Source organism: Pelmatolapia mariae, linkage group LG2, assembly GCF_036321145.2.
Source record: "Pelmatolapia mariae isolate MD_Pm_ZW linkage group LG2, Pm_UMD_F_2, whole genome shotgun sequence".
In the NCBI taxonomy this organism is placed as follows: domain Eukaryota; kingdom Metazoa; phylum Chordata; class Actinopteri; order Cichliformes; family Cichlidae; genus Pelmatolapia; species Pelmatolapia mariae.
In genome coordinates this window covers 20,248,090-20,274,957 of record NC_086228.1, presented here as the reverse complement: position 1 = coordinate 20,274,957, position 26,868 = coordinate 20,248,090, and the positions used below count along the sequence as shown (strand labels likewise).

The 26,868-nt window shown below is 40.8% G+C and overlaps 2 protein-coding genes across 3 annotated transcripts; both read right to left on the bottom strand.

Annotated features, from left to right (window-relative positions):
* Positions 1-1,005: 1,005 nt before the first annotated feature.
* Positions 1,006-12,585, bottom strand: sfxn5b (sideroflexin 5b). 2 transcript variants are annotated; one of them, XM_063494452.1, is made up of 14 exons: positions 12,190-12,585; positions 8,919-8,987; positions 7,782-7,859; positions 7,560-7,586; positions 7,397-7,451; positions 7,277-7,302; positions 7,075-7,128; positions 6,806-6,862; positions 6,649-6,714; positions 6,407-6,497; positions 4,722-4,837; positions 4,500-4,585; positions 3,273-3,390; positions 1,006-3,019 (listed from the first exon to the last, which is right to left on the bottom strand). In XM_063494452.1, exons 1-14 carry the CDS (start codon positions 12,244-12,246, stop codon positions 2,942-2,944), a joined length of 978 nt encoding a protein of 325 aa, XP_063350522.1. In that variant the 5' UTR covers positions 12,247-12,585; the 3' UTR covers positions 1,006-2,941. The 2 variants fall into 2 exon arrangements, with proteins under 2 accessions (XP_063350522.1, XP_063350523.1); XM_063494453.1 differs by lacking the exons at positions 7,075-7,128; positions 7,277-7,302; positions 7,397-7,451 and having other exon boundaries at positions 12,190-12,584.
* An 889-nt stretch (positions 12,586-13,474) lies between these two features.
* Positions 13,475-25,762, bottom strand: rab11fip5b (RAB11 family interacting protein 5b (class I)). Its single transcript, XM_063494450.1, has 6 exons — positions 24,841-25,762; positions 22,398-22,927; positions 20,331-20,940; positions 17,229-19,712; positions 16,209-16,344; positions 13,475-14,767 (listed from the first exon to the last, which is right to left on the bottom strand). Exons 1-6 carry the CDS (start codon positions 25,218-25,220, stop codon positions 14,507-14,509), a joined length of 4,401 nt encoding a protein of 1,466 aa, XP_063350520.1. The 5' UTR covers positions 25,221-25,762; the 3' UTR covers positions 13,475-14,506.
* Between the last annotated feature and the right edge of the window lie 1,106 nt (positions 25,763-26,868).

The window sequence follows — 26,868 nt, the reverse complement described above, 5'->3', positions numbered from 1 at the left end:
CAAATATGTACAATACATTGAAAAGGTCTTCCTTATTGCTTACTTTTTGCATAGTTGTCACACAAATTTTTTTTAATATTAGACAAAGGTACCTCATGGGACAACATAGAAGAACCACCTCAACAGAACAAGACTCAGCTGTACATCTGCATCTAAAGGACAAAGGTCACTCTTTCGAGAATGCCAGTTTCCACGTTTTGGACTGAGAAGACAGTTGGTTTGAAAGAGAAGTGAAAGAAACCATCTATGTCCACTGCAAAAGGCCATGTTGAACAGAGGGGATGGCTTGCAGCACCGTCTGCCACCTACAATGCAGTCTTAGGATCCCTTCCCAGGAGCCTTAACCCCCACTTGCCTCTTGCTTCAGGTGACCCCAATATAACATGATAGAGTGAGGCAAGATCACATAGTGGGTTAACCTGAAACCTCTGGTAGTAATGACACATGCCTTTTTTACACCTTGGCTCATGTGATGAGGCACATGATAGACCTTCAGTCAATGACCCTCGTTGACGCGGGAAAGCGCCCGTCGTTGGGTAATTCTGGTCGGCTGGCCCTCCTGGGAAGGTCCACCACTATGCCAACTTTTCTTTATGTATAGATAATGACTCTCACTGTGGTTTGCTGGAGTCCCAAAGCTTTAGAAATGGCTGTGTAACCCTTTCCAGACTGACAAATGCAAATTAATGTATTTCTCATCCGTTCTTGAGTTTCTTTAGATTGTGGCATGATGTCTTTTTGAGATCTTTTAGCCTACTTCACTTAGTCAGACAGGTTCTATTTAAGTGATTTCTTGCTTCAACAGGCAGTAATCAGGCTGGGGTACAGCTAGTGAAACTGAACTCAGGTTTCCAAAAAGTTATGGTTAATCAGAGTTAATTCATATTATAACAAGAGAGCCAATTACTTTTTCACCAGGGAAACCAACATAATACAGAAGCCTTACTGTAAAGGGTGGAAAAGCATCCTATAGCAACATGAAGTAAAGAGTGCAGACACTTTACATACAGTAAAAGAGTATTTATTACAGGCTATATAGTAAAATAATATCAGGTTTACATTGTTTGACTAGCAAACATTTGCAATAGTATCAGTGGAAGTATTACACAAAGAATTAAAAACAGTCAGTTGTGTAGTATATGTTATGGTTCTATTTCAAATTGTGTACAAAAGAAGCAATTCTTTAATAATAAAACAGTAACTTGACAACAGTCAGTAATGGAGCAAAATGACCTTCATACAAGGAAATGTAATGCCATGTTTTAGGAGTTCTTTCACATTGTGTGGGTTAAAATCACTGGCATGTATCAACTGCCAGTTTAAAACTTGTATAAACAAATGTACATCTATAATAAGACATCTAGAGTGCAGCTACTTAACAGGGGCTTCACATTTTTACATTGTTTCATAGTGAAAGTTTCCCTCGTCCGAGTGAGTCTCATTGAACAACTTAGTTTGCATGCAGCTGACTCCTTTCCATCTCCATAATCAGATTATTATCAGCTGATAGTTAAAACCAAACAATACATATCAAGAAACTGCAGTTCAAAAGATGTTTTCATGTCACAGCCACAATACAGTAGATTTATGTTTTTAATGAACCTGATGAAAAATACTTACTACTTGTAGTTTTATTTTATATTTGCCTCTACCTCCACAGAGTCTGCAGATGGATAGTGGCCAGTACAAGGAAAAAATAAATAAATTTTTATATTAAGAGACTCATAATGATCCTAATATATTGGTAGCTATCGGGTTTTGTCCTATCCAATATAAAAGACTTATTCTGCATGGCCATACTCTGGAACTACTAAAACCTCTTCCTTACTGTCAGTAAACAATAAGAAAAAATTTTAAATATATGTGGCTCAGCGTGGGCACTGTAAGAACTGTGTTTCCCATATTAGGGCTGTAATTAGGAGGTTATTGCAGCAAATCTCTTAAAAATCTAACTAAAATCTGATCACAGCGCAAGCAACTCGGGACAATGGACTGTGAATAAACATCACTCAACGTAAATTAAGGTTCCTTTTTTAGAAATAAATCTAATTCCTCCTTTCAGGCAGGGTAAACCTTTCATCTGCAACATTTCTTTAACTTTTTTAACTTTATTGGATTATGGTGCTGCTCTTTATGCATGCATGCACCACTAAAGAAGTTAGGTACCTGTGTGCTCTTCTTTATTAATGGCTGTGGAAATTGTGCACACTGGTCTTTGTACTGCTATTAAGCGGCTACAGCTTAATAGCAGTACACAGAACAGTGCTTAACAGCAGTCTTTGGACATACACGTCGCAGTTTGTCCAACGATTTTTGGATTCATAAGCTTATACATGTTCATCTCTCCTTGGGCTGATTTCCTCTCATATAATCAATACTGCATTTGCTTTCAATATATTTTACAAATGTTTGTCCCAAGAGTCAAAACAGAGTGAAGGAATATTTTTACTGTTTTGGTTCATTTGCAGCAATTTCAAACCAAAAAGCTCAAACAAACTGGCTCTGCACGGCATACACAGTCCCCCAGTCACAGACAGACAAAGTTAGAGATGACGCAGTGAGAAGAACTGTACTCGGTTGGACCAACAAAGAATAGCATATCTGTAGGGAACACTTATTTATACAGCATTAAATAATGAACTGATGCTAAATCTGACTTTACAGAGAATAAATCAGCATTTCTATACAAAGAGCTCTTAAAAAGGAGACGACAGAATAAAAAACCTCTCAGAAAACTATGATTTAATAATTGCTGGGATCTTGATAATTGCAGAAACCAGTTTAAAAAGCAGTCTTTCCTGTGATAAAAATGCAGCACATAGTTCCCAAACCTGTCGACAGGAGGAACCCTACAGCTGAGATTCCCTGACAGCTATTCACACTGCAGCCTCATTTTCCTCCTGGCTCCCTTTACTCTCCTCTCCCACTCCACCACCATCCATCATAAACCTTTGTTGTAGGTCACCACCTTGCAATCTGTTGCCATGGCAATCTCCGGCTCAAGGCAAGACACCTCGATCTGCCAACAAAAAAAAAGAGAGTGAAAGAAAGCAAAACAAAAACCATGAAACCAAATGTAAGAATTTAGCTCTTCTCTTCTTCCTTTAGCCTTGAAAGTCATTTAGATTTTTAATTAGACGCTGGAATAAAAGGATGTGGGTCGGGGCTCTGCATGCCAAGCTGTGTACATGTAATTTGAATTTTTGCACAGCTGCTCCCTGTGCCATCTGGCCTTGAAGGCAGCAGCCCGTCTAACAGTGTATGTACTGTACCTGAGACATCTGGGGGAACAGACTGATGGCCACGGGCAAGGATAGGCCAAAGGTAACCAGGCACACAACGCTGTGGATGGGCAGCAACAGCCTGCGGTTGCTCTGCAGAAATCGCAGCCTACACAAGTCAAGGCAGAGATAAAAAAGAAACGTGAGCGTGCTTTGTGGATCGATCCCAGATGACTCCTGCAAAGCTATGAGTTATTTTTGGATCTGGAGAAAAACATCATGTGCAGATTTGGGGGAGCTATTTCTGCACAATTGGAGGGTGTGAGATTTATGTGTGTGTGAGAGAGAGAATATCATAAATCTGACTGCAGATTCTTCTTTAAAGGCACAAAATCTGCTTTAGTTTTCTATTTGTTCTTATATTGTCTGTCTTTCACTCTTGTGACCTATGACTGAATGGATAGTTTAGTAAACACTTTGGGGCACAACACATGTCAGCTTTGGTTCAGTACACACAAAGTAGTATTTGTAGTATTTGCAGTGCATTTTTAGACCAAAATCAAGCAGACAATACTAAAAAAGAGCACAATTAAAGCAATGGTAAAGCAGTCCCAGTTTGCTGCACAATGACACAAAGGAAACTACTGTAATGGTTTTATTGATTGCTGATTGTGTTAGAGTCTGACTTTGGATAACCATCAGGAGGCAAAAACATCAAAGCTGATAATACAAAGCCCTGCATCTGCCAGATTATTAAATTGTACTGTAATTAAAAGGCTAACTGTTCTTTTGCCATGATTTGATTTAGTCACAGTCATACTTAAGTATCACCAGCACTGCATAAGGCTCTAGTGTTACTTCAGTTTTGACTAAATGGGTGGTCACTGCATTGTCTTTTCTTTTCTTTTTGTAGGTTGAATAAAAAGCATCATTACCCACAACAGCATTCATAAACGTAATTATTCTATATTAATACAATTCTTTTCCTTTTGCTTTTCTTTTTTGCTTGATTTGTTTTGTTGGAAAACTTACTGCATTATATCTTACATTCTGATAATTTTACATGTTTGAGGTTTGTGCTGTTACTGTTTTAACTGTGCCACATCTCTCTAGGAACTCATGGTAGCAGCTTTATGTACTTTTCTAGACCAACTGGTGATCTTTCATCAAAGAAAAAGCAACAACAACTAACAACAACTAAGAACAACAAAAGTAAGTCACTAGTTGCAACCGTAACCCTAACAGGAAAAAATCTTAACAATATATTTCTGCACAAACCTCTCGAGGTAGGACATAATGATGGGGGGCAGGACAAAGATTGGCATTGGGAGGACCACACGTGTAAAGGCAGTTTCCATGATTGCCTGGGGATAGAGAACATTGTGCACATGCTCCATTTCAAACACTGAGTTTATTTTTTTTTATTTTTTTTCATGAAATCCGATGGCGTTTGGATTTCAAACGAGAATCATACATGCAAAAATGAAAAAGAGCCCTCACGTGTCTTGCAGCAATTCTGGAGGATCCCACAACGTTCCCGTTGTTGTCAAGCACATCGATACCCTCGGACAGCTCATTGTGTCTCATCAGGCCCACGTTACAGATGTTTGCACTAGCTGGAAAGGGAGAGGGAGACAGCTCAGAAATTATAATGCATTTTAACCAGAATCTGTGCAGAGACTGACAAACAACGACTGCAGCCACAGAAGTTGTGACTGTAGTCTGTGCAGCCACAACACACAACACTGTGGCTGTTCAAACAACAAAAGAAATTCTTTACCAGTGGACTTCGCCCAAACAAGGACACTAACATTACTTTCACCAATTCCCATCACTCTTAAATCCTGTCTCAGAGTGATGAGGTGCTGAAAAGATCATGCACTTATCAATTCCAGGCATGACTATTGTAATGCATTATTAGGTCACTTTAAATGTCCCTGAAAAGCTTTCAGTTGATCCAGAACACTGCAGTGAGAGCACTAACTACAACTAGAAAGAGAAATCACATTTCTTCATTTCAGTTTCTCTTCACTGGCTCCGTGTTATCAGAATTGAATTCTCACAAAAGACATAATCAGCCTCCATCTTATCTTAAAGACCACATAGTACCGTATTATCCTAACAGAGCATCGCCCTGTGACTGAAGGTTTACTAGGGATTTATGCTTCAGTGGGAAATCTACACCATTGGCATGTCATAACTGCAAACCTCTTTGAAACCCCACACCTACAGCATAACCCAACCTGCACTTCCTTGGAAATGGAACTACATTTCAGGTTGATTGGCCTATTCAGCACTGTTCATTCCTCTTATGTATTTCCGGTTACTTTTTCCAGATTGGTTAAATTATAAGAATAGAATTGAGCGAATGTACAGAGTGGTTCCCAGCATTATCAAAAGCAGAATATCAGATACAACCTTCAGCTATCAAGTCTCTCTGCTATGGAACCAGCCCCAAATTTAGGGGCTGACTCTCCTGACTCTAAGTTTCTTTCAGGAGACAGACAAGCCCAAGATTACACCTAAAATGTGCATTTTTGATAAAGCTTACAGTTCATACTCATGTAGATGACCCTTCACCATCCTTTAGTTATACTGAAAAAATGTTCGGTTGCTGGGAGCTTCTAATGATGCACTGTTTCTTCATCAATCATGGCGGATGGCTGCCTCTCCCTGAATCTGGTTTCTTTCTGTTAAAAGGAGGGTTTTTCGTTCCCACTGTCGTCAAGTGCGTGCTTGTAGCGGGTAGTGTGATTGTTAGTTTCTAGCTAATATTCTAGGATATAAAACGAATTAATGCAGCACTTTTTGATCCTTTAGATATGAGAAACCTTTCACATACAGCTTTATTCAGAGCTAGAAACATTCAGGAAACATACAAAAATTAAACATGAACTGATATTAAAATGTTGAACTGATGTTAACCAATTTGTACAAAGTTCCAGGGTGTTCAGTCAGACATGAAGCTGACAAAGAAGAAGAAAAGAGAGGCATGTCTTGGATTAATCTGTAGAACTGCTGATGTTCATGAGAATAACATAAGTTCAATAATAAAAGGAATACATAAAATATCCTAGCGCAATTACAAAACTCTGAAATCATTTTTAAAGAAGATATAACATCAACCAGCAGAGGGCCACATGAAACCCACCCTCATCATAACAAAGGCTCCTTTGAAAACCTACCTACAGCTGGAAAGGGGACAAGTCTCTGTATTATCATTCTGGTGGCAGGACTCAATTTATTGGCCTTCTGAATCAGCACGTTCAGTCCCACCTATAAAATATGAAATAATAGCTGTTAAATCTCAGGTAATTCCAAGTAAAACCAGCTTTTTATACAGCTCCACAATGCTGCAGTTAAAACATCTGCAACATGATAAAAGTTATTCCACAAGATAAACTGTATTAATCTTAAACCCACTCACTGCAATAGATACAGCACTCGTCACAGCTCCTGCGTAGCCTTGAATAAACTTGGATGTTGGTGTAGGCTGAAGAAAAACAAACAGTGTCACAACATTTGTATAGTTATTCTTTTGCATTTTTTTTTTTAGTTTAGTTTGTATTTATTTGCATTTTTACCTTTGTCGCATTACGATTCGCATAGTTCACACAGGCATTGTGACTCTGGTTCAACCACTGAAGAAAAAAGGAAGGGAGGAAATGAGGGAAGAGCCAGGTTTAAAGGATGAGCGAGTAGTGTTAAACAGAGCAGCAGCACTTTATTTTACAATGTCCCAGTGTATAACAGGTGGTAAAGCTTTGCATGTACCCAGTAAAAGTGCACTTACCAGATGTTCAAAATGGACAATAAATGCAATGATTTACAATAAGCATGTTATTTACAGTACCTGCCATATAATGGTAGACACCACAGTCTGATTTGGGAGAAGAAGGCCAATGACCTAGATGAAATCAGGGAATAGGAGCTTATTTTTGGACAAAATAAGTTCAAAATCTCCTTTCATCTGTCCCCAAATTTGACCGTGTTCATGGACATCTGCACATCTAAGTACAGTTCTATGAAATGCATGGCTTTCATATGTGACTTACAATTGGTGTTCCAAATGGTACATAACCTGCACAGTGAAAACATGATTTTCAGTGTAGACAATGATGATACAATGGATCAACTCAAACAAGTTCAGCAAAGATCTTCATCTGAGGCCGTACCTGACATTCGAAATGGCATGAAGATCTTCTCTCCTGTGTCAGGATGAATGATGGCCTGCGTGCAGAGAGCATGAAAGCTTCCTCATGCCGCCAGCAGCCCAGAGACTTGAATGTATGAAAGGGCAGTAAACGTGGGCCAACTTACGTCCGATATAATACTTACCTGTTTGATCTTCTGTGCTTCCCACAGCTGAACATGTGAGCAATGCAATAAAACAAAAGAACTATAATTAAATATTGAGTATTATTATAATTTTCCTTAAATGGATGGAAGATGTTATTGAGTTTGCATTTTCTATATTGTGAAAATGTGCATTTTGCTGTAGCTAGGATGTTGTGATTTCTCTCAGGAACAGATTGTGTAATATTATGTCGTAACATTCACCTGAAAGTCAGACACTCCAGGTGGAAGTGAGCCATGTTTGTAGTCATCGAGGAGTTTGATGCATTCTTTTAGCCGTTTCTGTCAAAATTGGAACAAGAATTCAATTATCCTTTTGCAGGAACAAGATTGTGTAGAATATAGAATTCTGTATTACTGCGGATCTATACCTTAACTTAACATATATAAACAAATTTATCCACAATACAGCACCTTTCCATCTATAAATACACTTGAACATCACTTTGCACCTGACAGTAAAATATTTAAGACTGCAAAAAAGCTTTACCTTATAATTAATTTTGCATTTTATCAATTATTTGTTGTAGGGTTATAAGAAACCTATCCATCATGTGCAAATGGCAAGTTTAGCAAGTTGATAGTTGAATTTTTGACTTTTTTTTTCTTGAAGACGTCAAGCAATTACTCCACTGTGACACCTTTTAAGATGTTCAAATACAAAATGTTTTCATGAATCAGGAATATCACTGTGAAATATGACACACAGATACAGATATATGGAGTTTTATTTATTGTACAAACTGAGGGTGAAAAATTGCAGAAAAACACTGAGCCCCTTGTCCACACAGTGAGGGGACCTGGTGGCTCAGTTATGCTGTGGAAGGGGGATTTTCCTGGAATGGTTTCTGTCCTCATGGGAGTGGTGTCTCAGGATGTCAGTGTCACCATCCAAAGAGCACGAAGGGTCCCTGAATTAGAGTTGGATGTCTCAAGACCGGTCTTGGTCTCGAGACCACTTTTACGTGCTCTCGGTCTTGTCTTGGTCTCGCTGTCACGGTCTTGTTGTCTCAGATCGACATAGTGGTCGGGAGATTTGGAGTCAACAGTATCCATGACACACAACGTAACGTTCGATAATGTGTCATGCACAAAAGCATCAGCTCTAAGAGCCGTGCTTAGAGAGTGCTTTGTAGTGAATCAGAAGAGTCGACTCCCATTGAGCGAGAGCCGGCTCCTCACTTAATTTCCTTTCGCTGCTCAGCTCTCACACAGTGGCTCAGCTATGCTCCAAGTTCTGGCAGCCCGAGATGGCTGAACATCTTACAAAGAGACTTTGTTGTGTTTTTCCTTTAGTTTGACACCTGTCTGTACATCTAGATGTTTTAGAGAAAATGTTACCTCTGAGACAAACAGAGTGCTCGGGTCAATGATGTCTACAAAGTGTCTCAGTCGACCAAAGAACGAACCCTGGGAAAGACAGCATGACAGAGTTAATCCTTAAAAATAGCAGGAAAACATGTTTTCACTCAAATACACAGAACCAATTCCATTTGACTTGTTCATCATCATAAAAAACACTGTTTTATCTGCCTCACAGCTACACTGATACAGTAACAGTTTTACACTATTTATGTGTTTATAACATCACATGTCTGCATCCTGTTGTTTTATATTGACGGAAGAATATTTGCAAGGTCAAAACCAAGGTTCAGAAACACTGAAATGAATACACATGATCACGTTAATCAAGTGTTCAGTTATATTTTACTAACACTATTACTAACTGTCAATTATATTTTGAAGAATTCATCACACTGTTTTAAATATAATTGTGGTACAGACATACAGAAATCCCTCCACTGTGTTTTTATGCACTGTCTTTGTGATAAACTAAGGTAACTGGCTGTAGCTTGGTATTTACAGTAGAGATATGAGAGTCCATTTCATCATCTATCTCTCAAGATCAATAAACGTATTTGCCAAAATGTCAAACTGCTGTTCTAGGCCTCTGTTTAAATTTCCATGCAGGTCAGTGACTCCTAGTTTGCTCTATTTGCTACATGAAGAATACAGTTGAAAGGTCTGTCTCATTAGAGTAAAATGTTTTTGGGGGGTTTGTGCTCCAGAAGAAATGTCTATTTCAAAATGTAATTCACAAATTCTTTGCGTAGCAGTTTCTTATCATCATATGGAAGGAAATAATGCTGAGATGTAAAAGTAAATTATGTATTTTAAGATTAAAGTTTGGGGGAAATGTACCAGCAATCTGCACATTTATTCCAGTAAACGTTCCTCCCAAATGAGACTTGAAGCTGCTGGTCAAGCACCCTGTTTTCTGTTCCCTTCACTGTCTCTACATCAGCATGCCAATTGCTAAGTATGTGTGCCAGCAATCTGAAAAGGCCCAATAGGAGCCTGTGCCAAGAGTCTCTTTGGCAAACCAGATGGGTGAAAACATGGCAGCTTCAATCAGATTCCGTCAGAGACATTTATCAGAGATGAAGGGAGGGAAACACAGCAGAATGACAGTGGAACTGACAAGTCTCTATTTTCATTACCTCTCTAGCACCAGCTTCAAATTGAAATGACTGGAAACAACCTTCTGTCCTCATAAAGACCGTAGGTGTATAAATCTATCTGTATCACTGCTCTGGGTTTTCTGTCACTGCCTCGTTCCCTCATCGCATGTCTCCTCCTCTGACAGGCCATATGTGCTGCAGTGTTGTTTTGTAAGAGTGGGGCAAAGGGAGGATCCGTGTGAGGAGCCCGCGTTAATTATGCATGAGTTTCAGCTCCCTGGAGAACACACAACAAGGCTAGCAGAGATGGAGCGTGGCACAGAGCACAGACAAACCAAGCAAGATTTATGCTGATTCAAGGACTGCCCTAATTTTTAATGCTTTGATGCAAAGAACTAAAGTATTGCAGCACCTTGAACAGCCCAACATGAACTGCAGGTTACTGATGAAAAATGAACGTCTTCGTGAGGGTCAGAGCGAAGAGAGCAACGAAAAACTAATCGCGGGGCTGAGCTGGGGAGCCTTCGTGATCAGTTAAAAAAAATTATAAATATCCTGAGACAAAGACTGTTAATAAGCTGTCACTTGGGCAGTCTGTGAACAATGCAATATCCTGTACTAATTGGTGCGCCCATGAATGAATGATGAAACAGATCCGGAGGCACACTCATGCATACAGTGCTTCAATCCTCCTAAATTAGATCAAGAGAGACAGATTGCGAGAGACAACATTCATTTGTGTCTCTTTTTGTCTCTTTGACGTCATCTTGTGTCTCTTGTTCTTTTTGTAAATCTTATTTGCTGGTTTTTATCTTTTTGTGGTCATTTTTGCAGCTTTTTTTTTGGGGGGGGGGGGGGGGGGGTAAATTTTTGCAGGGATTTGCTATTTAAGTAGCATGGGGGTTCCACTGGTTAGCATTGCTGCACCACTGAAAGAGGGTCCTGTGGTTAAACCTGGTTTTAGGGCCATTGAGTGTGGACTTTGCATGTTCTCCTCATGTTTGTGCAGGTTTTCTCAGAGAGTGCCAGTTCCTGCCTGTACTGAAAAACACTCAAGGGTAGGTCACTCCTGCAAAACACAGTGCCTCTTGGTTAAACTGAATAACAAGTTAAGAAATAGAATGGAATAATAAAATAATATCTGAATAATATTTGAATGATATCTGTGACTCTTTGTGCATTTCTTCAGTAAAGGTCTGTCACATCAAATGTACTTGACCTGAAAACACTTCAGTAGTTGTGGGAAAAATGTTGCATGTTTTTCTATCATTTTTCCTGCTGTCATGGTGACATAATAATAACTCACGTGAGTTGAGAGAATATCAGATTAAAAGCAGTTTAGTATGACTTTAATTTACACTCCATGCATGAAGACTTTACTCTGTGCATTGACGTTATAACGTAAATAACTCCCTTAATACTGCTGTTCATTAAATGGGAATGACCACAGAATAATTAGAGATGCGAGTTTAACTTGTCCTCAGCGTGCCATCGGAGTCAACGTGAAGGACACATTATCTCTCAGGCCTGACTACTGCAAATTAATTTACGGAGACAAAATTCACTAATGAGCTTCAGACATTGGTGGAAGTCCAGTAACCTCAAACAAAGTGGGAGCAACAGCAGTTTGCAGGAAGCATCCTGGGGGTATAAAAAAAAAGTTTGACTGGATTATTGTACAAGATGTTCCAACAGATACGATTTTGAAGCCTAGATGAAAAGTGAAAATAGGAAAAGCCAAACTCAGACAGCCAATTATCGTGAAGATTTGAGAGAAAACGACCGACGGCGAGCTCTCAGTGTGTTGACTGCAGATCCAAACAGTGATATAACCGTGCGTCGAAGAGGCGTGGAATCTCATAAAACACTGATATGGCACTGCGACGAGAAATCATTTCCACTATAAAAACTGCAATAAAGTCAAAACTCATCCATCTCAACCAAGTTCACTAGAAGCTGGAAGTTACTGCGGTTTAAATAAAAGCAACGAAGAATGGGATCACAAATCAAAGCCAACTTTGTGCCCACAAACTGCCTCAGCATCCGGAACGGAGCGGCTGCAGGGCGGAGGATGGAGCTGTTTTCCACCGAAAAGCCTGAAAACAAAATCCCATTAACGGATGGTTAGCGGAGGATAGAGAGGGGCTTACCTGGTCGTATCGGGGTCTCCCGAGCTGGAATGCAGGACACGCTGCGGATTCCGCCATGACACTCAACTATTTATTAATTAATGAACTGAATCATGAACGGATTTCCAAGTACAGCGAACTACATTCAGTATGTAACTAGTGAAGCAATGTGCCGCTAAGCCTGCCGGGAAATGTAGTTTTCTCATTTGCATTAACGCTGGCAAAGTTGAAGCGCATGACTACACATCCCAAATAATCGATTAGGTGAACGCTATTGCATAACTGTTCGGATTGATCTTGGGGAGAGATAACTGCTGATGCCACCATAGGTGTCAGATAGACCCAATTACTCATAATGTGAGGGGGCGTGGCCTGATGTCTGCAAGGAGTAATGATCGGCCTGGAGCGACTTAATAAAGAACCAGCAGCGACAATCTATGTTATCAGTCAGCACATTGGACACTTTCATTACCTCTTATCATTCTGTGGAGAGAAGCAAGACACTGCCGCTTAGGAAATTACTTCCATCTCAAAACAACACGAAAAAATACAAGAGATTTTGTTTTTTCTCCTCTTATAACGCTGATACATATGAAGAAAAATAAGAGGAAACTGAGAAAAAATAATAAATAAGCCAACTGTGGCATATGGAGCGAAATGTACATAATAAATTCGGATAAATGACACTTCCAGCGTGACTTTCAAAGCATTCATTTTTTCCCTATAATGTTTAGGATTAGGGGTTACTTAATTCTAAACACTGTTAATATGCATCATATAGCTCCCCCCCCAAAAAAAAATCGATTTTAAATGCAATCTTCTACTATTACATAAGGAAAAGATAAGGATACCCCATCTCCGACTGCAATTACATTTTATCTGCTAAATTTTGTGAGCCCCTTTCTGTGTGTACAGACTGTTCCTTCTAAACTGGAATTGTGCCAAACCTGATAAAGCCTTTGTTTTCATATTTTACTATAATCCAGCAACCTGAAACCAACACTTCCAGAGGGACAATTACGTCGTCACTCCTGCAAAGGGATGTGTTTGCCTGGTCTGTGGAGTCATGGGTGCAATTTTCTAGTGAAGTTGCAAATTCAAATGTTGCAGAGCAGAGGTCCCTGCTGAACCTGCAGGTTTCCACCAAAGCTGTAAAGTCAGGAGTGCCCTCTAGCGGAGAAAAAAGGCATTGCTGCATGACTTACCACATACAGCACAGTTTGCAGGACGGCATTGATTTGTCACTCTGCAGACCTACTGCAGTTTGATCAGTAGCAAAAACAACATAAGTAGTGTGGAAGGTTCGGCTCATGTGCACTTTATTTTATTATATTACAGTACTGCGGTCATGTAAAGCATTGCAAGTAGCTACAGTCACACTAGAGTGGCATTAGGTATGATGTTATTATGACAAACTTTATTTGATAGAAATAACTTATAATACTCTTATTTACTGAATGTTTACTCTGTTATCCCTACAGTAAAATATTACAATTTTAACATAAACATACAACAAAAGCTTAAAAATATATTAAAACATTCTGATTATTTTAGCCTGTAAAATTCCAGGAGAGGGGGAGAGCACTGAAAAAACAGAGTATTTTATTGCAAATGCAAACTGTAAGTCTTTATCCTCTTCAGTCTTTTCTGACACAAACATAAATGTTGTTCTTTTGGTCATCATACAGCAATGTTAATGCAGAAACAGTCATTTTTTTAATATAATCCACTTTGCAAAGCAGCAGTTTATGTGTTGCTACAACCTTTATTCTTAAATACGATCTAAAAATATGGCGTTAGCTCAAGTTAACCTCTGTGGATTCATCATTTCACAGGACTGATAAAACAGCCTTGTGTCAAAATTTAATTTTGGCTGTAAATCCTACATTTTTTAAAGTGTTACTTAAGCTAACATCATATTTGACCAGAGCACATCAAAAACATTTCCAGAATTTATTTTCTGTATCCTATTTTTTTATTTTAAGCACATGTGAAAGCAGTGACTTTAAGATTAAATTGACAGCAGCTGACTACATTAATGCATTCTAGTAAGCATGAGTAAAAGAAATTTTTGCTTCTGCTTTGATAAAAGCTTTTTTCTGCTTCGTCTGCTTTCTGTTTGTACCAAATTGGGATAGTAACCAGCATGCATCTTGGGTAATATCGTGTCTACATCAACAGGGCAGTATTAGCAGTGAGAAGACCTGGATGTTTGTGAGATCGGATTTGGTGGAGATCTGCCTCCAGAACAGTTACGTACTCTCATCCATAATAACAACTTTCAATAATGCAATATCCTAGAGGCCTGAAACACACCAATCACACACTAGCACTGTCCTCACTTGTGCCTAGCACGCACTTGAAGCAGCGTTGGTGTCTGCTCCATGATCCGCAGTAACAGATTATCAATGTAGTCCTCCAGGTCTCGAACCTGTGACTTAACCTTCTTCAGCTCGGCCTCACATTTCTCCAGCTGCGCCTCCTGCTGCTCCGAGGCTGCTTGCTGCTTCTGCATGTCCATCTCCTGCTGCAGCAGCAAGGAGATCAGCTCCATGTTAGTCAGGTGCTGGTACTGGGCTGACCTGTCCACCATCACCTCCTGCAAGACAGGTCAAAGGAAAATAAGGTTTCATATGTGAAAAATACCTGTAAACAATCATATTTAGAGGAATTAACTATATTAATTCACATTCTTTCTGAGCGTGACAGCAAATGTGTTTACCTTAGCTTAGCATTAAGAGTGAAAGTCAGAGTCTGAACTCGATTCACTGTGTTTACGTTAACCTAAACATTTCCAGGCAGCGCTCTCTAAGCATCTCAGAAAGAAAGTCAAACTATTCTTTCTGTGCCAAATGTGAAAATGTGAAACGATTGATGATTAACAGATCCCTGTGTTAAAAAGTTAAACTGGGACATTTTCATTTGCAGGTGGTTAAAAAAATGACATGAGTCACAGGAAACAATGAGGTCATCACAACAGTTATGGTCCTGCAGTGCAGTTTTTAGCACCATGTGCACTGCTGGTGCCAATAAATGCTCATGGAAGCGTTAAACAGTCACAAACCTAATGGCTTTCTGTGATTTAATATGGCAGGTTAATGACTTAATTCTTCCACTGTTTGCACAAAGTCAGACTCGTGCAGTGTTTTGAAAATTGAAGTGGTGAATTAGAAACTAATGTAACTGTTATGAGCCAAGTTCTGACCAACAACTGACCACATATGGGGCGACATTATCCAGTGTAATATTAAAAAAGATAAAATCATATTGCTGATTTGCTAGTTAAGTTTCACCGATGCGAGAAATGCTTGAGTACAACTGTGATTTTAAATCCTCTGCAGTTTGAAACATCTTATGTTTACTTAAACAGATGCAGAAATGTAAAAGAGAAAAGTTCTCCTGCAGAACAAATAATATGCTCGTGTAAGTAGTTACAGATATGGAATTAATTCCACACTTGTGTTCAAGTGAAATGCTTATCTAGGTCATGCTTCACCTAGAAGGCGTAATGGGATCAGTATTTCTCTCCTAGTGTTGAAGGCGATTTCAGTTTAACATCGGGGTGTTAGGAAGCAGCTGGTGCACTGTTCCTGTGGTGCCCTGATGTATTATTCAAACACTCTAGAGCAGCGGTCCCCAACCCCAGGGCCACGGACCAGTACCAGTCCGTGAGTTGTTTGGTACCAGGCCGCCAGAGTTGAGGCTTGGTTGTGAAATTTATGGTTTTTAGGGGTTATATCAGTTTTTATCATTTTTTATCATTTTTATCTTTAACTCGGTTTCCCTGGGTCTTTTCCCGTGTGTTATGAATAATCTTTTTTTTTTTTTTTTGGTATCGGTACTGGTTTTATTTTGTTGTATTTATCTGCAACACCTTAAACGCCGGTCCGTGAAAATTTTGTCGGACATAAACCGGTCCGTGGCGGAAAACCGGTTGGGGACCGCTGCTCTAGAGTTCCTCATCTCAATATGACAGAGAATTTATTTAATTAATAATCATCACTGGACAAAGTAAGATTACAACGTATTTTTAGCAGTACCTGACTCTTCTCAGGTTCAGCTGTCACTTGATGAGCGCTGCGTCCAGGGTTGATAGTCGACTTGAGCTTCTCCAGAACTGAACGACCCTCCTTCTTCTCTGATTGGCTAGAGGTTATTGGCTTCACTGGGTGAGGCCTGAAAAACAAAGGGGTGAGCACTAGCATTTCCACACCGGTTCAGCATAACTGCTTCTCAATGGTTTTCCAAGTCCAAGTCAAATGATAGCTTGGCATTTGCTAGAGAGGTTTAACACATCTGAGACCTCACTCTTTGAAGGAAAGATATGCAGCATGTGAACATTTAAAATAAAGGTTGGAGCACAGCATGAAAAGCTGCAGCTGTCCAGATCGAGTTTCAGTGTAATTTCTTTGAGCTCTTTTGAGTCCCGCTAAAAATTCTAACCCCATCCCCAAAACCAGCTGGGACACAAAACACATTTTTGATTTCTGAGTCTCATAAATGTTTAATGCTCAACACCATTGACACTTCTGGCTGCCTGCTTTACTTTTGTACATGACAAAAGTACAAAAATGTAATATTTTTGTGAATAAGGTTAGAAAAATGCATATTTTACTACACTAATCCACACTTTTTCACTAAATACTAAACTATTATGGTGCTGTTTACATATGTTACTCTTTAGCAGAAAAAACAGCTAAATTTAGGCACAGCAAAGTGTGAAAAAGCAAAAAAACAAATAAAGAAATAAATAAAAATACAATAGGCAACAACAAACTGAAACATGAGATGAATAACATAAATGTGCAGCAAAGCCAAGAGCAATACAGCAGTAATCATCCAATCACTTTGGATGAGAAGGCAGAACTTATATATGCAAATGCATTCAACGACAAGCAAGCCGGACCAGCAGGAAACAAAACTATCACAGCAACCAAAGAGTTAAAAACAACAACACATCCCAGTTATATATGTGCAAATCATGGCTATTGTCAGGTCTTCTAATTTAGTACAGCTTGTAAATAGCTACACAGGTGATGTCCTAGTGTGAGGATTCTCACCTGCTCTCCTGACGGGGCAGGTTGCTAGCTGTCTGTGTCTCCTCAGGCAAAAGTGAGTGCCGTGCAGCGACCAGGGGCTGGTCAGTGGTGAAGGTGGTAGAGTAGGAGGAGGTGTAGGGGGCCACGGCCAGCGTAGCGCTGGCTCCAGCACTTGGCCCCATGCTTGAGGGATGTATGGACGGACAGCAGACAGGTGTATCAGCTGACAGGGAGAGTGCAGACAAGATGGAGGGAGAAAAAGGGGGTTCGTGCAAAGATTGCCCAATCTTTGCCTCACAAGGGTTTCTCGAGTTTGGCGCTACTTTTGCGTGGAGGTCTTCAAAACTGATCTCAGAAGGTTTTCCTGTAACGCTGTTTTCTTTAAGACACGCTGCTGTTTTTCCTTTTAAAGATATAGCCGATGTTGTGTTTGAGTCTCTGTGACACGTTTGGTCATTATTGTTGCTACATTCAAGCAAACCTGCCTGTTTATCGAAATCAAACGAGGAAGAAAGAATTGATTTAGAGGGCTGATATGATGACGGTCCTTCACTGATTTCTGAAATGTTTTGCACAAGACATAAAAACTGTTCAAACTCTCTGTCTCCACTTTTGCTTTGGCTGTTTGGGCTGTCGCTGCTGCTCTGTCGGGACACTCCCTTTGGTCTAAAACGTGCACTAACTACCCCGGAAAATGACTCCGGCTGGTTAGGTTTACCTATCTTGGCTTGAATATTGCAATTTTCATCAAAGTCCTTTTGTGTCTGGTTAAAATCATCAGAGTCATTTCTTCTTTCTTCTCTGCATTCAGCAGCTGGTGAAACACTGGTCTGATTTTGTGACATCAAAGCAGTCATTTCTCGGCTGTTTACCCTGGAGTGACCAAGCGGTGCTACATTGTTCAGCTCATTTCGATAATCACGGCAATTGTCTTGGCTGACTGGAGCTACTTTGCACAGCTTATTGGAAGATATTTCAAATGAAGAATTCATCTCGGGGATGTAAGTGTCCTTCAAAGTAAATATTTCCTCAGGTTTGGTTTCCAAATGGTACACGGCCACCTGTGAATTTTCAAGCGGTTGCTGTAAAGTCCCACTTTTCAGAGTATCGCCAACCTCCGAGTGCGAAGACCCATCAGAATCAATAAAACCAAAGTCTGTATTATTCATATTCATGTTCAGATCTCCTAAAGTTAGCGAGAAAGAGATGTTATTGTTGGTGCATGGAGTTTCTGCTAGGTTCGTTTCCAGTATGTCTTCTCCTGGAGTGGGAGAAATACCTAGCGCCTTGGCATCTGCATGTGAGAGATTAGTGGGCGACATTTTTAAAAGATCTGCAACGGATATCTCACTATCGAGAAGCATTTTAGGCCCTGAGCTCTTAGATGTAATCTTAATTCCAGTAGTTTCCTCGGCATTCAGCGATAAACGATGACTGTTTACTTTGCATTGTCCATAATTTCTTCTACACACACGTCCGTACAAGTCTTGCTCGAACAACATCCCTCCCCAGCAATCAGTCTCGTCTTCCAGAGGTTCATATTTGAACTTTTTGAGCTTGTCTTCTGGCGTAAGCCCCGGAGACGTAACGTTTGTGTGCGACTGGGAGTTCAGGCTGAGGGACTCGCTGGTCTCGCTGCTTGTGTGCGGGTCAGGAGATATGTTGTTTCTTTTACATTCTCCTTCTCTTCCACGCTGTAGTGAGGCCACACCGGTCTGAGAGAGGAGGTAGGCTTCTTTATGGACAGCTAGCTCCTGACCTCTATGCAGCCAGCCATCAGAATAAATCTCATTCACTGATGTTCTTAAAAGTCTCCTTGGAGGCAACGGTGGAGGCTCCTCATTACATGTTTGCAGTTCTTGTGCATAGTTACTGTTATTGGCCAGGGGATAACTACGTTTACGAGATGAAGCCGGGCTAGTCGTCGGCTTTTTTTGGGGAGGACAAACTTTCGGGGAATTGAGCCTGCTGGAGGCAAAGGCATCAAATGAGTCATCCCATTCTCCTGTACTCTCTGACCTGGAGCAAGGGGCGGAGTGATTAGGAGAATTTGGTGAGGCCACTTTGGGCGATAATGCAGGAAGTGATATCTGCCTAGCTACTGCCCTTGGGCGCTCCCGCTTTATGGAAGCCATATTTGTGGCGCTAACTTCATGAGGAGCAGTGGGTGTGTGGGGCTGGGCAGGCAGAGTGGTGTAATGAAAGGGGGATGAGCCAGCAGAGGAGCAAGGTTCAAAAGGAGGAGACTTCTGCAACTCTTCTGCTATGAGCTCCTCAAAAAAGGGATTGCGCTGCATACGTGGGAGGAAAGGATTGGAAGGGGAGATGGGGGTTGAGGAGGGAGAGGAAGAAGGGGTGAAGACATTGATGTGACTGCAGTCATCGGGTGAGACATGACCGGAGAGAGAGGCAGAGGGAGAGGAGCACTGAGGAGGAACAGGGGAACGAGGAGGGAGGGGAGGGGGTACATCTGAGCTGCGTTCTACCTTAGGAGAAACTTCCAGCCTGTGAAGGAAATAGGGCACAATAGTCCTCTTAGTTAATGATGTGCCAGGTAACCAGATGGGGAACATTGTTCGTACAAAAACAGAAAAGATAACCAGAATACAAGCTGATATTCCTCAACAAAAAGAGGGATATTCCCGCTTAACGTCAGTCTTTAAACTTCACAAGGTTCATGACAGACTTATGGAAAGAGTAACGTAAAATAAAACAAAGAAGCAAAGCACATCTGCAAAATAATCAAGCAACGAAAAGTAACTATCGCACTTAGCCATTCAAGCACCAACTGCGCTGGCAGCTATTCTGTTGGGTGAGCTCATATCAACATGGAATGATATTCTTCACATCCTTTTTCAAAACCATTCGCAGAAAGAAACACACTCTGGGTAGAAAAACTGGCAATGCAGGAGTGCTGTTTGTGGAAAATATAGCATGAGGTGATGACACAGCATGGCTGTAAGATGGAAAAAATTATGATTTAAATCAATTCCATTTTCAAATGAGCAGGCAGAAGAGTGAACGCTGAACCCAGGACACCCAACTGAACACAGGCCTCTGTTGTCCCTGGATCATCAAAGTGTCTGAAGCGCAGACACGAGGTCGTAAATGAGCCCAACTCACCTTGGTTTGTTCTGGGATTCACTAGAGCCAAACCAGCCTCTGAGCCTCCCCTCTGATGTGGAACCAGCATGGCTGAGTTCTGACTTAGATGGGAGAGAATCACTCCTCCCTCCAGAAAATAACGTCTTTCTTAGCTTCTTTCCTTTGTCAGCTGATTCAGCAGCTGAGGAGACCGTCGGCACGGCTGCCTGCACAGGGCAACCCCCTATCTGAGCTTCTTGAATAGAAGTAGACGATGCCTGAGCATCCTTTTCTTCCTCTTTTTCCTCTTTCTTCAGTTTGTCAAAGGACCAGCGTCGGCCCTCTGCAAAGGAAGCTTTGTCCTCACTTCTTTTGGTGAGATTCTGCAGCGAGCGAGAGAGCGGGGAGCATTTTTCCAGCAGAACCAGTTTGGACGAGAGCGCTCCAGAGCTCTTTGGGGTCGATGGCTCAGAGTCATAGACATGACTTCCATTTATACACAAGGATGACTGGGACTGAGTCATGGTCTGTCCCTTGAGTGACTCGACTGCAGGATTAGCTCGAGGGAAGGCCGTTGTGATCTTACTAGCTTCATCGCTGAAGGCGCGCTTGTGAGTGAGAACTTTTGTGGTGTGCTGACTGGTGAGCACTGTCGAAAAGATGGGAAAAACAGGTTAATAAAACTAAATAAGGACTTCTTTCATACATCTTTGTTTTTATTTGAAGACAAACAAAGCTTTGTATCTGTATAACGCTATGTATCTGAATCTGTATTCTGAGGATGATCCTTGGTTCTTTTTTCTTTTTTTTGGTTTAAAGCGGTAATGTTTGAGTTTTTGCCACTAGGGGCAGCAAAGATCACTCTATTTCTGAACATTTAAGCAGAATGGTAAATGCCTTCTTATTTCCTGATGCAGTTGAGGCCTAAAAGTAATTGGACAGTTGATTGACAAGCAGTTACATGACCGATTGAGGCCTGTTCTCTTGTTATTTTATCATAAATTGAGCAGATAACAAATCCGGAGTTAATTCCAAGTGTTGTACGTGTATTTGGTATCATTTTAACTGGAACTCTCATCATGAATTTGATTGAGATATTGATGAATGCGAAGGAAATGATCATTTGGTTGAAAAACCTAAGTAAACCTATCAGAGAGAGTGAAAAGAAAACCCAAGGACAGAGAAAAATATGGAGAGGACTCGTGATCTAAAGCATACCATCACCTGTTAAACATTACAGAGGCAATGTTATGACACAGGCATGTATTTTGGCCACTGGGACTGTGTCACTATTGTTTATTGATGATGTGACTGCTGATAGAAGAGCAGGAGCCCAAGAGTTTCTCAAGGCAAAGAAATTGAATATTTCTTGAATACAGTTTGATAAACAAATGCAGAGCTGAATGCAGATAGACCCACAAACCAGCAGTGATTAAAGGCAGCTCCAGTAAAGGCCCAGCAGAGCCTTTCAAGGGAGGAAACGCAGCACTTAGTGACATCAGTTGGTATTGGACTTAAGGGGGTCACTATTTGCACTATTTCCACTTATTAAAAATAACTGTTATATTTAAAATTCGGTCAGGTTTTCAATTAATTGTAAGGTTGCATTTTAACGACAGCTAGATTGTTTTTCACAATCCAGACTGAAAAATACAAAAAATGTATCAAATAGTTATTTGTATTTAATCATATGCTGATATCGGGAATTACTCATATCTAGACGATGGTCCATACATAGTTGGAGTTGCCTTTGAAGCCAGTCAACAAATATCTTAAGTTTTGCGTTTGCACCATTCTTCAGGGAAACTTTGGGCTGTTTAGCTTCTAAGTAACGATGCCATAGAGATAACTGTTCCCTTTTTTGTGCTTTTTTGTCAAAAAAACAGCCGCGTTTAGGAGGAGAGATAAAGATTACTAAGATGTATGATGAGATATGGAGGTCATTCAAAAAAAAACTATTTTTGGCCGAGACCCGTCAGATCCTGATGTCTCCCATGTCACAATCAGTAGCATGTAGCATGGCTGCTAACCAGCTATAAAACAGGAAAAAAGGTTTGGTTTTTTCTTTAATTCTGTGTTATGCACTTGAACTATTTCAAAGCCTACCTTTTTTTGCTAAATCTGTCTCCCCATAGTGAGAGTCAACCCTCACTTTGCTAGTGTAGATGGGGGAACTGGGAGGGTCTGACAGCAGATCCAGACTGGGTGGAGGGCCAAGGTTATCGCTGGCCATGGAAGACAAACTACTCTCTGAAGCCAGAGACGAACATGACCTGGTGTCAGACGACTTCCGCAGCTTGCCTTTGAAGAAATCCTTCATCTTGCTCCTCTTCTCCTCTGCTACCTCCACATCACGCGATTCCACCACCCCTACGCTCTCTTCTCCAAATGGCTGCCCCAGGGATCCCGAAAGGGCGGCGTATCGGCCCGGCACGATGGCTGATGAAGACTCCATGTCCCCCCTCTTCCTTCCTGTGACACGATCCTTGAGCTTTCCAAACGCAGAGCGAGGTTTGTCCTTCATGGTGAGGTCAAACATACTGGCTGTCATGTTGTTGCGGGTGAACTGGACTGTTATCTGGAGCTGGCCACGTTCCTTCTCCTTTCTTCCTGCCTTCGAGTTGAGCTTGAACCATCTGCAGAAGTAAAAGAAACAGAAATACAATACAGCACGTGAGCAGGATACTGTTACGATATCTGGTTAAAGGTGAAATCAGAACTTTAAACAACAACAACAAAAAACCAAAACAAAAACAACCATTTCTTTTTGGCAAGCCCTTCGAAATATTACATAACCTGAAAATACTGGTTCAGGGATTGTGTCAAACTGCCTTGGAAAAAATGTTTTGTAAGCCTCAGAACAGCAGATCACAACTCAAATTCCTCCAGATCTACCCACCTACACCTGGTATGCACGTATGGACAAAAAGACATGGACAACATGAGAGGTAAACTAATAAAATCCTTCCTCTGTTCATGCCTCCTAAAGTCTTGTGACTTGACCAGAGAAGATGTTACAGAGCCAAAACTAACAGCAGGAATCCAGCATGAGTTCCACAGAGCGTAGAGAGAAAGAGGCGAGAGGGCGGAGAAGCCACAATTAAAGCCAGATGTGCTGTATTGTTTTACTCCATTCTGCTCTTCAGTGTTAATAGTGGAAGAGTATCACACGAAAGTCATGCATCCAGTTATGCCACCTGTGCCACAGCTGAGCTCTCGAATGACAGAATATAAAGATGAAGGTGGGTAACAACTAAAGATAAGAACGCACAGCGGCCTTCTTCTGCTCACATGGTTTAATTTAAAGTTAAACCAGAGCCCTTTGGATTGGGAGGAGAATCTAGCCTAAGTGGGGAGAAAATGCTAGAAAGAAATCAGCTATTGTGCAAAAGAAAATGCATTTTAAAGTTAATTTTTATACATAATATACATTTTTAAGTATATTTAAAATATAAATGCATATAATGCTTAATTCAGTATTTTAAAAGGTAGACGTGTAAGAATGATCCTTCTATAAACATGCGAGGATACTGTTTCTGTTAAATAACTTTCAGACACATAAAATCATTTCAAAGCATCAAATAGGATGTCTTTTTTAGAAAATGCATGCGTGCATACAGCTGTAACATTTTGTTGTTGTCTTTTCTTCAACTGTATTACTGAAAACCAGAAATTAAAGATTAACAGCTTTTGTTTTAAAAAAGGAAGCCAGAGTTAATAATCTGCAAAAAGCATTATAATAAAATAATACTGGAGCTTTTGTGACAACTTGACAGCCAACAATTGGATGCAGAAGTCCTGCAGAGATTCTCCAGCTTGGCCAGCCAAGACAGTGGGTTTGATTATAACAAATGCGCTTAGTGCGATACACTTCATTTCGAGGAACTGTAGTCTTGTTTGGCCAATATTTTGGCCTTTTACTTCAACTGGTTCTTATCTTATCCTGAATATAAGCATTAATGGGTTTCTTTAATGGGAACCTATTTACAGGTCATGTTTTTATTCTCCTACAAGTTGGAGAAAATGTATTCTTATCATGTTTCCTTTGAAATGATGTGGGATAAAGATGGAGGTCTTCTGGATCTCAGTGAAAACTGCATCTCATCTCATATTTCTGCGGTGCATTGTGGGAACTGCTGCTGGAGTACCTCTGTATTGGGACAGGAGGGCAAAGAGCCAGCGTTTAACGAGTTTTAAAGGCTTGGCAGCTTTCTAACCTCTTCGTCATCCTGCAAAAACAGCACATTTGATTTCACTGCTAAAGTCTCCCGTGGAAGGAGCTGCTGCATTTTGGGCTGTAATGTTGCACATGACTGATAATCACTACTGCGTGAGATGGAAACTATCCCCAAGATCTTTCATGAACTACATGCTTTTAATGAAGACCTGAAAGTCGCACATCATTCTCCTGGAAAACATATTTAACATAATCTTGTCATAGTCTGACAAAAAAAGAAAAAGAAAATGACATCACTTCTTTGTGGCACTAAACTGAAAACAACAACAACACGTTTGGCATGCAAGTTGCACTAATTGAAAGCCAACCTACTCATCTCTTGGACACACTCCATCATGAAATATCTTATCAAGAGGTATGATGGTTTGACCGAGAAACACATCCAGTCCGATAAGCACTCGGTGCATGACCGTGAGGACCAGGTCTCCGCTCCCCGAGGGGTAGGCGCTCCTGCCGCCATCCTCTAGGATCCCTGGAAGCAGCTCGAAGCAGCACTCCTCGTTCCACATGGGCACCTCCGCCTTCTCCACGAGGCCGGTGGTGTACTTCTCCTTCCCCACCTGGATGATGGTGTAGAGGTAGCGGCTGCCATGCTTGCCCTTGGTTCGCAGTCCCTTTGCGCGGAGGACGGTGACATTCACATGAGTGGGCACCCATCTCTGATCATCGTCCAGATCTATCAGTGACATCATCTTGCACCGCTACAAAGGGGCCCTGCGTGTGCGAGAGCAGTCGTTAATTTACTTAGTGGCGTGTTTTATCAGTCGATTAGGAGATCATCCCCCTTCACGCTGTGCTGGAGTTTCCGCGCTGCGCAAAAAAAAAACCTCTGCAGAAAATGTCCAAAGTCGGCCAAGCCTCCGAGGGTTTATCCGAGGTCACTTTTCAGACAGCAGACTCGGCTTCTGCTCAACTTCCAGCTTCGCATACTACCATAACTCAATAAATGCAAATCCCGTTAGGTGAGCTGCGTGCTCAAATCATCCATGCTCGGCTCACGTCGCATCAGTTAGTTTACAGTCCACGAATCTGCCCAGCGTTTACGGCCCGCCCTCCTCCACAGGCCCACAGACAACCAGAGAGATGCCGCAGAATTAAAGAGGAACACCCAACAAAGCTTCATCAGATCCACCGACACGCAGAAGCTCTGCTCAGAGCCGCCGTCAGTGCGTTTGAGCCAGAAAGACCAGCTTCAGCAGCTTCGCTTAATATGCGGGAAATGGACTTACTTAAGTTTCTGGGCGGAACCTTCTGTCAAAGCCAAATATTCTGCAGCTCATCCTGTTTTTTCTGTCTTTTAGTGTGTTCGCCTGTTGTTTCCTACCAGTCTTCAGGTCTAATTTGAGTGCAAGCTGAATGTAAAACCAGTTATATGGGCCTCCATGTCACAAATTAATCGCGTTTTGTAAATGGCAAATGAAAACTGATCAGTATATTTGTATTTTAATTTTAACTATTTATACTCCTAAAAGTGATCAAACATTTTTTTAATGTATGAAAATATATTGCTAACTCTTTTTCCTGTGAGAGCTCTACTTCCTAATATCAAAAATAAAACACAACAACAATAATAATAAAATTATATTAGTTGAGGGAAAAAAATCCTTTCCCGAGGACATTATCCTGGAGCTGCAGCGCCATCTAGTGGATTTCAGAGACAGCTCAGTCATACATGCAGTTTACACAAGTCAGACGCTGTAGACTTTATGCGCTGTTTACCTCAAACTGATTCCTTGATATCTCGGTTACATTTTTAGTTGTGATAGAAATACTCTCATATTTATGCAGCTGAAGTTTACCTGGCTTACTGGGTCTAGATAAAAGGTTAATATAATATTACGTTAGGTGATCATGTCCCTTAAGCTACAATAAATCATTTAATCACAAATGACTGATTTAAATATTAACACATAGGCTGTTTAACAATAGCCAAATGTTAGTGACTGTCCAAGGAGGTGCCATATATATTTGTATGTTTGTTTTTTTGCTTCCTTGCTGAGTAAGTCTGAAGTTTATGAACTTCAACGTCCCCCACCTTAGGAAAGGATCATATTTTAATTTGACAGCAAAGAAATTTAATTTATATCCACAAAACATGAATGTTATGATATATCTGGTGTAATAAGATGATATGAAGTCACCTGGCAAACACCTGAACGGACTAAAAGGACATTTCTGCCATACAGTAAATGACAGCTGACGTGGTTCCCTAGATTCTCACCTGACACTTTGGAAAAATTAACTGCCCACCGTGCCTTCGTTCCCTACCTAGATTATTAATTAATCACACATTGGTTTTGCTGTGCACAAGCACACAACCCATCCTATCATCCTCTCTTT